Source organism: Anas platyrhynchos, chromosome W (genome assembly GCF_047663525.1).
Source record: "Anas platyrhynchos isolate ZD024472 breed Pekin duck chromosome W, IASCAAS_PekinDuck_T2T, whole genome shotgun sequence".
NCBI lineage: Eukaryota > Metazoa > Chordata > Aves > Anseriformes > Anatidae > Anas > Anas platyrhynchos.
Window position 1 is genome coordinate 9,829,810 of NC_092620.1, and position 12,369 is coordinate 9,842,178.

The 12,369-nt window shown below is 47.3% G+C and overlaps 2 protein-coding genes across 4 annotated transcripts in view; one reads left to right on the forward strand and one right to left on the reverse strand.

The window, feature by feature from the left end:
- Nucleotides 1–12,223, reverse strand: part of LOC113842230 (uncharacterized) — a 58,627-nt gene extending 46,404 nt beyond the window's left edge. For 2 of the 3 annotated variants that reach the window (XR_003494551.3, XR_003494550.3), the window contains exons 1-2: nucleotides 11,906–12,223; nucleotides 11,541–11,732 (exon numbers count right to left, since the gene is read on the reverse strand). The gene's annotated coding sequence lies outside the window, so the exon portion shown is untranslated. The remainder of the gene's footprint in view (nucleotides 1–11,540; nucleotides 11,733–11,905) is intronic. The other variant, XM_072030627.1, reaches the window with a different exon arrangement.
- Nucleotides 10,799–12,369, forward strand: part of LOC101796523 (microtubule-associated protein 1B) — a 127,621-nt gene continuing 126,050 nt past the window's right edge. Inside the window, exon 1 of the mRNA XM_038169546.2 lies at nucleotides 10,799–11,610. Within this exon, the coding sequence (XP_038025474.1) occupies nucleotides 11,439–11,610 (172 nt within the window). The 5' untranslated portion in view covers nucleotides 10,799–11,438. The remainder of the gene's footprint in view (nucleotides 11,611–12,369) is intronic.

Genomic DNA, 12,369 nt, shown 5'->3' on the forward strand with positions numbered 1-12,369 from the left:
ACGCAACTCTGACCATGTGTTGCTAAAATCCAGAGCCTTCGTATTACCCAGTGTGGTGGCTTTACCCAGCTCGGCAGCTGAACTCCACCACAGCCACTCTTTCACTCCCCCGCTTCAAAGGGAAAGGAGGAGAAAATATGATGAAAAGGGCTCAAGGGTTGAGATAAGGACTGGGAGATCACTCAACAGTTATCATCACAGGCAAAACAGACTCAGCATAGGGAGATTAATAAAATGTATTACTTATTACTAACAAGCTAGAGCAATGAGAAACAAAAAGCAAACTAAAAACATCTTCCCCCCATCCACCCTCTTCTACATCCTTCCCCCAAGTGACATAGGGGAATGGGGGATGGGGGTTGCAGTCAGTCTGTAAAACTTCATCTCCACCCCTGCTTCATGGTCAGTCTCTTCCCCCGCTCGAGTGTGGGGTCCCTCACATGGGGTACAGTCCTTCCTGAACTGCTCCTATGCGGGCTTCCCACAGGCAGCAGCTCTTCAAGAACTACTCTGATATGTGTCCGTACCACAGGGTCCATCTGTCACAAGCAAACTGATCCAACATGGGTCCCCCATGAGCAGCAGCCACCTTCAGGACAGATCTACCTGCTCCACCATGGGCTCCTCCACAGGCTGCAGCGTGGAAATCTGCTCCACCATGGTACACCATGGGGACAACCTGCTCCACCATGGTCCTCTCTAAAGATCACAGGGGAACTTCAGCTCTGGTACCTGGAGCACCTCCTCCTTCTTCAGTGACCTTAGTGTCTGCAAAATTGTTTCTCACTCCTCTCTCTCCCAACTGTTTTTGTGCAACAGTTGTTTTTTTTTTGTTTGTTTGTTTGTTTGTTTTTCCCTGTCTTAAATATGCTTTCTTAAATATGCTCTCACAGAGGTGCAAACAACATTACTTATTGGCTTGGTTGGCTTGGCTCTGGGCAGTGGTGGGTCCCTTTGAAGACGGCTGAAACTGGCCCTTATCTAACATGGAACAGCTTCTGGATTCTTCTCATAGAGGCCACCCCTGCAGCCCCCTGATACCAAAACCTTGCCACGAAAACCCAATACACCCAAAAATGGGGATTACATTCTACCTGCACAATGTAATTCAATGAATTTATTTGGAGGGGTTATATTTTTCACACTTCCTTTCAAAAAACTGAGTACAACTGCAGCATGTTGTGTTTTATCTCAGAAACAGCAGCCTTTCAGCACTGGACAAAATTATTCCTATATGTAGAAAATTGTAGTTTCAGAATTACTGGGAGTAGAAAGAGCAGTGGGCATTTAAATACATATTATTGTGCCAGATAATGACGTTATAATAGTAAAATATGTCAGATCTGGCTAACATAAACCTTGCCTTCCTTGTGTTTTGAAGACTAAACCTTTTAAATTTGTAATTTAAAAACTTGCTGTAACGAACATAACAGAGGTTCAAAAAAAAGTTCATGCTATCTTGGATAAAACCGAATGAAATACTATGAAAAGAACACAAATATAATGCTTCTTTTCTGCATTTTGATATTTGCTTGGTAGCGGAGCTATGTTTTTGTATTGGAAATCATACTTTTCAGCAATGGCTTTAATATTGTCACTCTACTGAATTTGCAATACTGAAAAAGAACAAAACTTTTACATATTTCAGAAATATGTTGAGAGCACTCTAGCATTATCCAAAGAAGTTGTCATACAACATTTGCTAAACACTGGAACCTGACAAAAACTGGGACAATTCTTTGGCAGAAATCATGGAGGGCTCCTGCCTTTCCCAATGTATGGTTCCAGCTCCACAAGGGCTCTTGGGGTGCTGCCTTGGCAGGACCAGGAAAGACCCCCATGGGTGCAAGGCAAACACTGACTGTGAGCCCTTGTACATCAGAGTGCACTGTGGTGGTGGTCTCTACCCACTCCCAAAAATAGAGGCCCTTAAGCAAAATGCTCTGCTTGCTGCCCTCTCTAGGCACCCCTGATGCATGCTGTCTACTTGGGCCATTGACTAAATTCTACAATGTAACTCTTAGTCAGCAAATCTCAACCTACTGCATAATATTGATGACTAGGAATTACGTTAAATTAAAGAGCGAATAAAGTAGAAAGAAAGAAGGTATCAGAGGAAAAACATCCTTAAATCATCTTTACTTTGTATCAGCCTGTTGGGAGTGCATGGAATACACAGATAAAATTAGACAGAAACAAACTGGAAGCCAAAACCAACCCAAAATGATGCTGCAAAACTATATGGATAGTAATATTGCTCTTAAGCCATAATAGAAAGTGCAAGATGATGGAGAAGAAGCAGATGGTTACTCATGTAGATGGTTTGAACAAACAGCTCTGGTGTTTTGTTTTCAGAGATGTAACATGAAGTTAACCATGCCTCCTGTTCATTCCGTAAGCATAGCAAGTTCTAAGGAAAAATATGAGCTTTTGTTGTAACTGAAATAAAGAACTGGATTATCATGGCAGTATGGCTAAATGACACTTCAGTAGAATAACTAAAACCTGTCAAGGCAGTATCAATCACAAAATATTCCCATAGGAATAGGCCACATTCTAACATACTACACATCTTTAGGTGATATCTAGAGTTCTTGAAAAAGAAGTAGAATGAAACATGTCATGGTTTTGGCTGGGATAGAGTTAATTTTCTTCCTAGTAGCTGGTATGGTGCTCATTTTTTTGATATAGGATCATAGAATCATAGAATGGCTCGGGTTGGAAGGGACCTTAAAGATCATCTAGTTCCAACTCCCCTGCCATGGGCAGAGATGCCACCCACTAGATCAGGTTGCTCAGGGCCTCATCTAACCTGGTATTGAACACCTCCAGAGATGGGGCATCTACAACCTCTCTGGGCAACCTGTTCCAGTGCCTCACCACCCTCTGAGTGAAGAATTTCCTCCTAACCTCTAATCTAAATCTCCCCTCTTTTAGTTTAAAACTATTTCCCCTTGTCCTGCCATTGTATGCCTGAGCAAAAAGTTGTTCTATGTCTTTTTTATAAGCCTCCTTTAACTATTGAAAAGCTGCAATAAGGTCACCCCTGCACCTTCTCTTCTTCAGGCTGAACATAGAATCGTAGAATCACAGAATGGCTTGGGTTGGAAGGGACCTTAAAGATCATCTAAGTCCAACCCTCCTGCTACAGGCAGGGATGTCACCCACTAGATCAGGTTGGCCAAGGCTCCATCCATACTGTACTTGAACACCACCAGTGTGGAACGGGGCATCTACAACTTCTCTGAGCAACCTGTTCCAGCACCTCACCACCCTCTGAATGAAGAATTTCCTCCTAATGTCTAGTCTAAAACTATTCTCTTTTAGTTTAAGGCCATTCCCCCTTGTCCTGTCATTATCTACCTGAGTAAAGAGTCCTTCTCCATCTTTTTTATAAGACCCCCTTTAAGTATTGAAAGGCCACAATGAGGTCTCCCCAGAGCCTTCTCTTCTCCAGGCTGAACTTGCTCAGATCTCTCAGCCTTTCTTCATAGGAGAGGTGCTCCAGCCCTCTGATCATCTTTGTAGCCCTCCTCTGGACTCGCTCTAACAGGTCCACATCCTTCTCGTGCTGGGGATCCCAAACCTGGATGCAGTACTCCAAGTGGGGCCTCACAAGGGCAGACTAGAGGGGGACAATCACCTCCTTTGACCTGCTGGTCACACCTCTCTTGATGCAGCCCATGATGCAGTTGGCCTTCTGGGCTGCAAGTGTGCACTGCTGGCTCATGTCAAGCTTTTCATCCACTAGAACTCCCAAGTCTTTTTCTGCAGAGCTGCTCTCAATGAATTCTTCTCCCAGTCTATGCTCATGTCTGGGATTGCTCCAGCCCAGGTGCAGAACCTTGCACTTGGACTTGTTGAACCTCATTAGGTTCATGCGGGCCCACTTCTCCAGCCTGTCCAGGTCCCTTTGAATGGCAGTTCTTCCTTGTTCGGTATCAACCGCACCACTCAGCTTGATGTCATCTGAAAACTTGCTGAGGGTGCACTCAATCCCATTGTCTATGTTGTTGATAAAGATATTAAACAATACCAGTCCTAGGACAGACCCCCAAGGGCCACCACTCATCAGAAGCCTCCACCTGGATATAGAGCCCTTGACCACTACTCTTTGGGTATGACCCTCAAGTCAATTCCTTATCCACTGAATGGACAATAACGTTGATAACACACTGATGTTTTCGTTGTTGCTGAATTGCGCTTGCATTACGTCAAGGACTCTTTTGTTTCTCATGCTGCCTGCTAGTGAGAAGGCTGGCAGGTACACAAGAAGCTGGGAGGGGAAACAACCCAGACAGCTGACACAAACTCACAAAAGGAATATTCCATATCCTGTGATACCATGCTGAAAAAGAAAACTGGAGGGAGTTGGCCAGGGGGGCAGCCAATGCTTGGGGACTCAGGCGAACCAGTGTACTGGCTATACCCAAAGTCTTGCTCATGCATATAGGGACAAAAATATCAGCTCAAACTGGGTGCTGGAGAAACTGACAGATAGATGTCTTGCTCAGCAGCTGAAGGCCAATGTAGCACATGCCAAGAAAAAAAAACAATATGACTATTAATCCATCATCTTACCCCATAAATAATGAGCAGGACAAGGGCTCTTTAAGCTCTTCTGCATGGCAGCTGACTGCTACATGTTCTCCCCTTAAGTAGGGATGCCTCTCAAGGTCACACTTGCTGCAGAGAACCCTTACTCATTGCAAGATATTCCTTTCCACGACAGATCCTCGGTAAGTGATTAATAGCTTGCTAAACTTTGTAAGCTTCACTAAAATTATATCTTAGATTGATCGTGCATATATAACCTTGATATAAACAGCTGAACAAGTCTGGGACTAGGAGTGGATTCAACCGCACCTAGGCTCCTTGCCTCTTTGGTTCAAGGAGTTTAGAAATCATGGAGTTTTAGAAAACAAAACCAAAATGCATAGACAGTGGAGACAGAGATACTCATCCTGGTAAGATTATAAAGGTATGGCCCAGTGTACTGGGTCTGGCTGGGATGGAGTTCTTTCCTTGCAGCAGCCCATATAGTGTTGTGTTCTGCACTTGTAGCTAGAACAGCATTGGTTTCACACTGGTGTTTTGTCTATTGCTGAGCAATACTGGCACAGCATCAAGAGTCCCTCCAAACCCACCCAAAAGCCAGCAGGCTGGGAGTGGGCAAGAAGTGGGGAGGGGACATCACCAAGGCAGCTGACCTAAACCAACCAAAGGGATAGGTTCTTTGCTAACCAAGGACAGCAAAGGAAGTTAAAAGAAACTGTATCCCCACCGTGAGTGAAACAGAATCACAGAATTGTCTAGGTTGGAAGAGACCTCAAGATCATCGAGTCCAACCTCTGACCTAACACTAACAAGTCCTCCACTAAACCGTATCACTAAGTTCAACATCTAAATGTCTTTTAAAGACCTCCAGGGATGGTGACTCCACCACTTCCCTGGGCAGCCCATTCCAATGCCTAACAACCCTCTCAGTAAAGAAGTTCTTCCTAATATCCAACCTAAAAAACCCCTGGCACAACTTTAGCCTGTTCCCCCTAAAGAAGACCCAGCTAAAAGCGACATGGAGAAGGCTGAGGTACTCAATAATTTTTTTGCCTCAACTTTGACTGGCAAGTGCTCTAGACATATAGCCCAAGTCACAGAATCCAAAGGCAGGGACTGGGAGAATGAAGAACTGCCCACTATAGGAGAAGATGAGGTTTGAGACCATCTAGGGAACCTGAAGGTGCACAAGTCCATGGGACCTGATGAGATATATCTGCGGGTCCTGGGGGAAGGGGGAAGTGGTTGATGAAGTTGCTAAGATACTGTCCATCATATGTGAGAAGTTGTGGCAGTCTGGTAAAGTTCTCACTGTCTGGAAGAGGGGAACAGATCCCTCATTTTTAAAAAGGGAAAAAGGAAGACCTGGGGAACTACAGGCCAGTCAGTCTCACCTCTGTGCCTGGCAAGATCACGGAGCAGATCCTCCTGAAAACTATGCTAAGCCACATGGAAAATAAGGAGGTGACTAGTGACAGCCAACATGGCTTCACTGAGGGAAAATTGTGCCTGACAAATTTGGTGGCCCTCTATGAAAGGGTTGCAGCACTGGTGGATAATGTTGTGTCCTAGTTTTGGCTGGGATAGAGTCTCTGTATAGAGTCCAGAAGCTGCCCCATGTTAGATAAGGGCCAGTTTCAGCTGGCTCCAAAAAGGGCCCACTGCTGGCCAGAGCTGAGGCAACAAGTAATGTTGGTTGAGCCTCTGTGAGAGCATATTTAAGAAAGGGGAAAAAACTGCTGCGCAACAGCAGTTGGAAGAGAGAAGTAAGAAACAGCCCTACAAACACTAAGGTCAGTGAAAAAGGAGGGGGAGGAGGTGCTCCAGGTGCCAGAGCTGAAGTTCCCCTGTGATCTTTGGAGAGGACCATGGTGGAGCAGGTTGTCCCCCTGTAGCACGTGGTGTACCATGGTGGAGCAGATTTCCATACTGCAGCCTGTGGAGGAGCCCACGGTGGAGCAAGTAGATCTGGCTAGAAGGAGTCTGCTGCCCATGGAGAGCCCCCACCAGAGCAGAATCAGGGCTGGACCAGTAGCCTGTGGAGAAGGGACCATGCAGGAGCAGGTGACCTGGCAGGAGCTGCTGCCCATGGGGGAGCCATGTTAGAGCAGTTTACTCCTGAAGGACGGACCCCAAGGTACAGACACATATTGGAGTAGTTCTTGAAGAGCTGCTGCCTGTGGGAAGCCCGCATAGGAGCAGTTCAGAAAGGACTGTACCCCATGTGAGGGACTCCACGTTGAAACAGGGGATGACAGTGACCATGAAGCAGGGGTGGAGATGAAGTGTTATGGACTGACCGCAACCCCCATTCCCCTGTGTCGCTCAGGAGGACGATATAGAAGAGGGTGGATGGAGGGGAAGATGTTTTTAGTTTGCTTTTAGTTTCTCACTGCTCTAGTCTGTTAGTAATAGGCAATAAATTATGTTAATCTCCCTATGCTGAGTCTGTTTTGCCTGTGATGATAACTGTTGAGTGATCTCCCAGTCCTTATCTCAACCCTTGAGCCCTTTTCATCATATTTTCTCCTCCTTTCCCTTTGAAGCGGGGAAGTGAAAGAGTGGCTGTGGTGGAGTTCAGCTGCTGAGCTGGGTAAAACCACCAAAAACAGCAAGTGGATACTCCAACCAGGACTAGAGGGGCCCTGCCTCTGGACAGGCAGAGGAAAGGGATAACTGGATTTACTGGACTACGTGGATCTGATGGCCTGGCACATTGGACCCGCAGGAGTAGAATGCTCTAACAGACACCAGCACACAGTGTACCCTAATGCCATCAGGCTACCAAGGGGCAGAAACCCTCTGTATTTCTGGAGCGATAGGGATCCCAACAGCTAACTGTATTGGAGGCTGAAGTGAGTCTAACTGGGAATGAGTGGCAAAAGCACCCTATTGTGACTGGCCTGGAGGCTCCTTGCAACCTTGGCATAGACTACCTCAGGAGAGGATATTTCAAGGACCCAAAAAGTGTACCAGTGGGCTGTTGGCATAGCTGCCTTAAGTACAGAGAAGATTAAGCAGCTGTCTACCCTGCCTGACCTCTCAGAAGACCCCTCTGTTGTGGGGTTTGCTGAGGGTTGAAAAACAGCAGGTGCCAGTCGCTACCACAGCTGTGCACCGGCAGCAATATCACACCAACCGAGAATCCCTGATTCCCATCCATGAGCTGGTTCATCAGCTGGAAAGCCAAGGAGTGATCAGCAGGACTCACTCACCCTATAAATGGGTTTCCAGATACATAAAGATGATGACAAACAAAACTACTGAAGTGAGATTCCAGTAGGGCAAGTTACAGTGTGAATACTACCAATGGAGCTGAGAACCTGCAGCTTTCTCAGAGATGCATCCATAAGGTTAAAGCATCTTTTCTTCTTTGACTTTTATCTCAGATGAAGTGGCATATGCTTGTGAATACATGAGGGCAGAGGTCTGCATCCCTTAAAGAGTTTAGTGCAAGACCATTTTCTTCCAAATGTAGCCTCTTGTTCCTTAAGGTTTTAATGTGTGAAATATGTCCCATCATCATACAGTTTGACTGTAACAGTTCACATTTTATACTCTATTCTAGATGCATATTATTTTACAGCACAATATAAAATAGAGGACTACCTCAGGAGGCTATTTCAAATATTTATATGTATTACCTACCTGCATGCAAGCATTTTCGTCTTTGACATAATGTCTAGCTTTCGGCTAGAATAGTTAATTTTCCTCCTAGTAGCTGGTATGGTGCTGTGTTTTGGATTTAGGATGAGAATAATGTTGATAACACTCTAATGTTTTAGTTGTTTCAAAGCAGTGCTTATGCTAAGCCAAGGACTTCTCAGCTTCTCATACCACCCTGCCAGTGAGCAGGCTGGGGGTGCACAAGGAGCTGGGAGGGGACAGAACCAGGACAGCTGACCCAAACTGGCCAAAGGGATATTCCATACCATATGACATCACGCTGAGCAATTAATATGGGGTGGCTGGCCAGGGTTGGGGGGGACTGCTGCTCAGGGATGGGCTGGGCATTGGTCAGCAGATGGTGGGCCCACTGACTGATGCCCATCCCATCCCCTAGCAGCAGGGTTTGCATTGTGCATCACTTGTTTTGTTCACTATTATTACTATTATCATTATTTTATTTTTTCCTAATAAACTGTCTTTATCTGAACCCACAAGCTTTTACTTTTTTCTGATTCTCTCCCCCAACCCACCTGGGGGGGAGGGTGGAGTGAATGCTGTGTGGTGCTTACCTGCTGGCCAGGTTAAATCACAACACAAAATATATCCATTTTGCCTTTTGCTCTTCAAATCCATGGACATTTTTTCAGTTATGTATAATTTCATTTTTTCTTAAAACAAAAAAGTGCTAAAAAGCATATATAATGTCTTTTGTGCACTGGCATGTATTTCTCAGAGTAACACATTTAATCTGCTGTGCTTGTGAGGCAAGTAATGGTTTTACCTTAATGTTCAAGAACCACTATCACTCCATTTTGCAACCAGTTAGCAAGTCCCCTTAGAAAGCTCCTTCCTGTGGTGGTTTTACCTTGCTAGGCAGCTGAACTCCACCACAGCCGCTCTCTCACTCTCCTCCTCAGAAGAGGAAGGGAAGAAGAAAAGGAAAGAAACAACTCACGGGTTGATATAAGGATAATTTAATTAAAGGAAAAATAATTATTAAGGGGAAAATATTATTAATTTAAAAATTTAACTAAAGGGGAAAAAAACAACAAGAAAAGGCTGTATGGAAGTGCAGAGGAAAGAAATTACTCTCTACTTCCCACCAACAAGTGATACTTGACCATGTCCTTGAAGCAGGGCCTCAACGCATGTAGATGTTGCTTGGGAAGACAGACGTTTTCACGAGAGCCCACCCCACCCCTCCCCTCGCCTTCCTTTTTCCACCTTTTATTGCCAAGTGTGACATCATATGTTATGGAATATCCCTTTGGTTGGTTTAGGTCAGCTGCCCTGGTGATGTTCCTTCTTCACCTCTTGCCCACCCAGAGCCTGCTGGCTCCTGGGGGGTTAGAGGGAGTCCTGATGCTGTGCCAGTATTGCTCAGCAGTAGACATAACACTGGTGTGATACCAATGCTGTTCTAGCTGCAAGTGCAGAGCACAACACTGTATGGGCTGCTACAGGGAAAATTAACTCCACCCCAGCCAGACCCAGTACATTTCCATACTCCAGAGACCAGATTTATTTTAGACTGCTCTATCCCATTTTAGGGGAAAATAACGCACAATTAGAAGGTGACTGGGTTTCTCTCAAGTGGGTCTCAGTGAGTATCAGAAAGCCAATGTCTAATATTTACATGGTAATCAAGAGGGATCCAGCCTTTGTTTCTGTAATTGTAGATGTTTTCTGATACTACTGCTCCCTAGAGTTGCTCAAACCTAATAAAAAAAAAGTTACTCAAAGCCCTTTGAACTTTTGGAGCCTTAAAATTATGGATTTTATCAGCTAGTCCAGAAACAGTGCTTTTCTAGGGTGAGTCAAATATATCCATGGGCCTTGAATACGTGTAAAAACCTGCTTCCAAAAGAAAAAAAAATAAGAAGAATATTTAGATTGCCAGTTGTGAGGGGGGAAAAACACGGCTCAAATTTTGTGGCAGTGTTACAGTAAGATGCAGGAGACTGGACTCGTGGCCTTAGACAACTGAGCTGCTTTTTTTATTCAGTCAGGAGTGCAGCTGGAGCCCCAATGCCAGCTTTTCCAGATCACAGAATCAAAGGGGTTGGAAGGGACCTCGAAATATCATCAGGTCCAACCCCCCTGCCAAAGTAGGTTCCTCAGAGCAGGCTGCCCAGGTAGGCGTCCAGACGGGCCTTAAATATCTCCAGAGAAGGAGACTCCACAACCTCCCTGGGCAGCCTGTTCCAGTGCTCCATCACCCTCACCGTGAAGAAATTCTTTCACATGTTGGTGCGGAACTTCCTGTGCTCCATTTTGTGGCCATTGCCCCTTGTCCTGTCCCCACAAACCACTGAAAAGAGGTTGGCCAAATCCCTCTGTCTCCCACACCTCAGGTATTTATACACATTGATGAGATCCCCTCTCAGTCTTCTTTTCTCCAGGCTGAACAGACACAGGTCTCTCAGCCTTTCCTCATAAGGAAGATGCTCCAGGCCCTGTATCGTCTTTGTAGCCCTCTGCTGGACTCTTTCCAGGAGATCCCTGTCTTTCTTGTACCGGGGAGCCCAGAACTGGACACAGTACTCCAGGTGAGGCCTGACCAGGGCAGAGTAGAGGGGGAGGATAAACTAATTAGATGAACTAATGAGGTCTGCCAGGGATCACCTGTGGCTCCTCATGGCATAGCCACCAGGCTTCCAGGACAGCCAAGCCACAGGCTGAGATCTTAGGAAGGCCTTGAGGAGTGAGGAATGGCTAAGCCAGCAGAGTAAGACCAAGAGGGAACAAACAACAAGGAACGACCAAACTGGGAGGGTGAGAACCCTGAAGGGCACAGGGGGAGAAAGGGAGGTGGAAACTGCACCAAAGCAGACGGTGCCAAAGGAAGAGGCCCTCGCCCCCAGTCCCAGACAGGTCCTGCTGCAGGCCAGGGCACACTCCAAGGCTGTCCCCACAGTACCCCTTCGGGGCAATGTTCGCATCCCGCATCCTTCCTGCTTCCAGGGGCTGCTTCAGGGAGGATTTACTGCAGATGACATCAGCTGTGGATGCTGGAAAAGCGGCAGTGGCAGTGCAGGGATGTACCAGCTCCCCCCCTTCCTCCTCCTCCTAGTTGCTAGGTCCCTGCCCTGCACTGTCTCCGTATAAAAGCGTCACCACCCTTCCAGTTGATCTCAGTCCCTGCCACTTGCAGATCTATCACCGAGCGGCCCTCCTCCCCTCAGAGCCCCGGGGTGGAGCGGGCAACCGTGATGGCCACTGTGGTGGTGGAAATAGACTCGGAGCCATCTTGTAGCATCCCCAACCCTACCTCGTCCAGCCTTTCACACCGCTTCCTGGACAACAAATTTTACCTGTTGGTGGTTATCGGCGAGCTGGTGACTGAGGAGCATCTACGGCAGGCCATCGCCAACATCGAGCGAGGTGAGGCGGCGGCAAGGTGCAGGACGGCCGCAGGCGCGGCTGCACCGCGGGGCGAGCCGGGGCGTCGCGGAGCATGGGCGGCCACTCACATCTACCGTCGACCCCTTGCTGGTTGTAGGGAGCTAGGGGAGGAACAACACAAACATGAGCTGCAAAATCTGTTCACTTATCATTTTATGAGGGGATTATCGTCCCGCCTGACTGCACGTCCCTCCTATTCCCCCTCCCGCCCGGTCGCGTACGAGCGCCGGGGTGCGGCGGTCAGAGGCTACGGGGTGAGCCCCCTGAGGCTTACGGCGGCGGCTCCTCGCTGCCAGCCGTACAAAGATCCACAGTCGTCTCAGCGTGCGCCGTTCTTCAACCCCCGCTCTGCTTGCTGGCGGCGGGCGAGGTCGGTGAGCCTCCTCCTCGCCATTGTCGGGGTGGAAGCGCTAGGGCTCCGGCAAGAACCAGATGCTTGCCAACTCCGTCTGCTCGGAGACACCGACGGGTGGGTGTGGTGCAGTCCGCACTGCGGTCCCTATGGCAGCCCAGAGCGGACAAAGGGCACCCGCGCCGCCGCTGAAAAACGCGTTTGGGTTAGGGCAGTTTTTCTGTTTTTTCCCCCTCAGCTCCCGAGCAAACGGTTCTCCTTCACCGTGAAATCAAACCGACGGAATTCGGGGATTTTTTCCTCTGGCTAGCAAATTCTCTCCGAGCAGGAATGCATCTGTGCCTATTGTGTCTAACTTTCAGCAATGAGACTTTCTGTTTGCTACT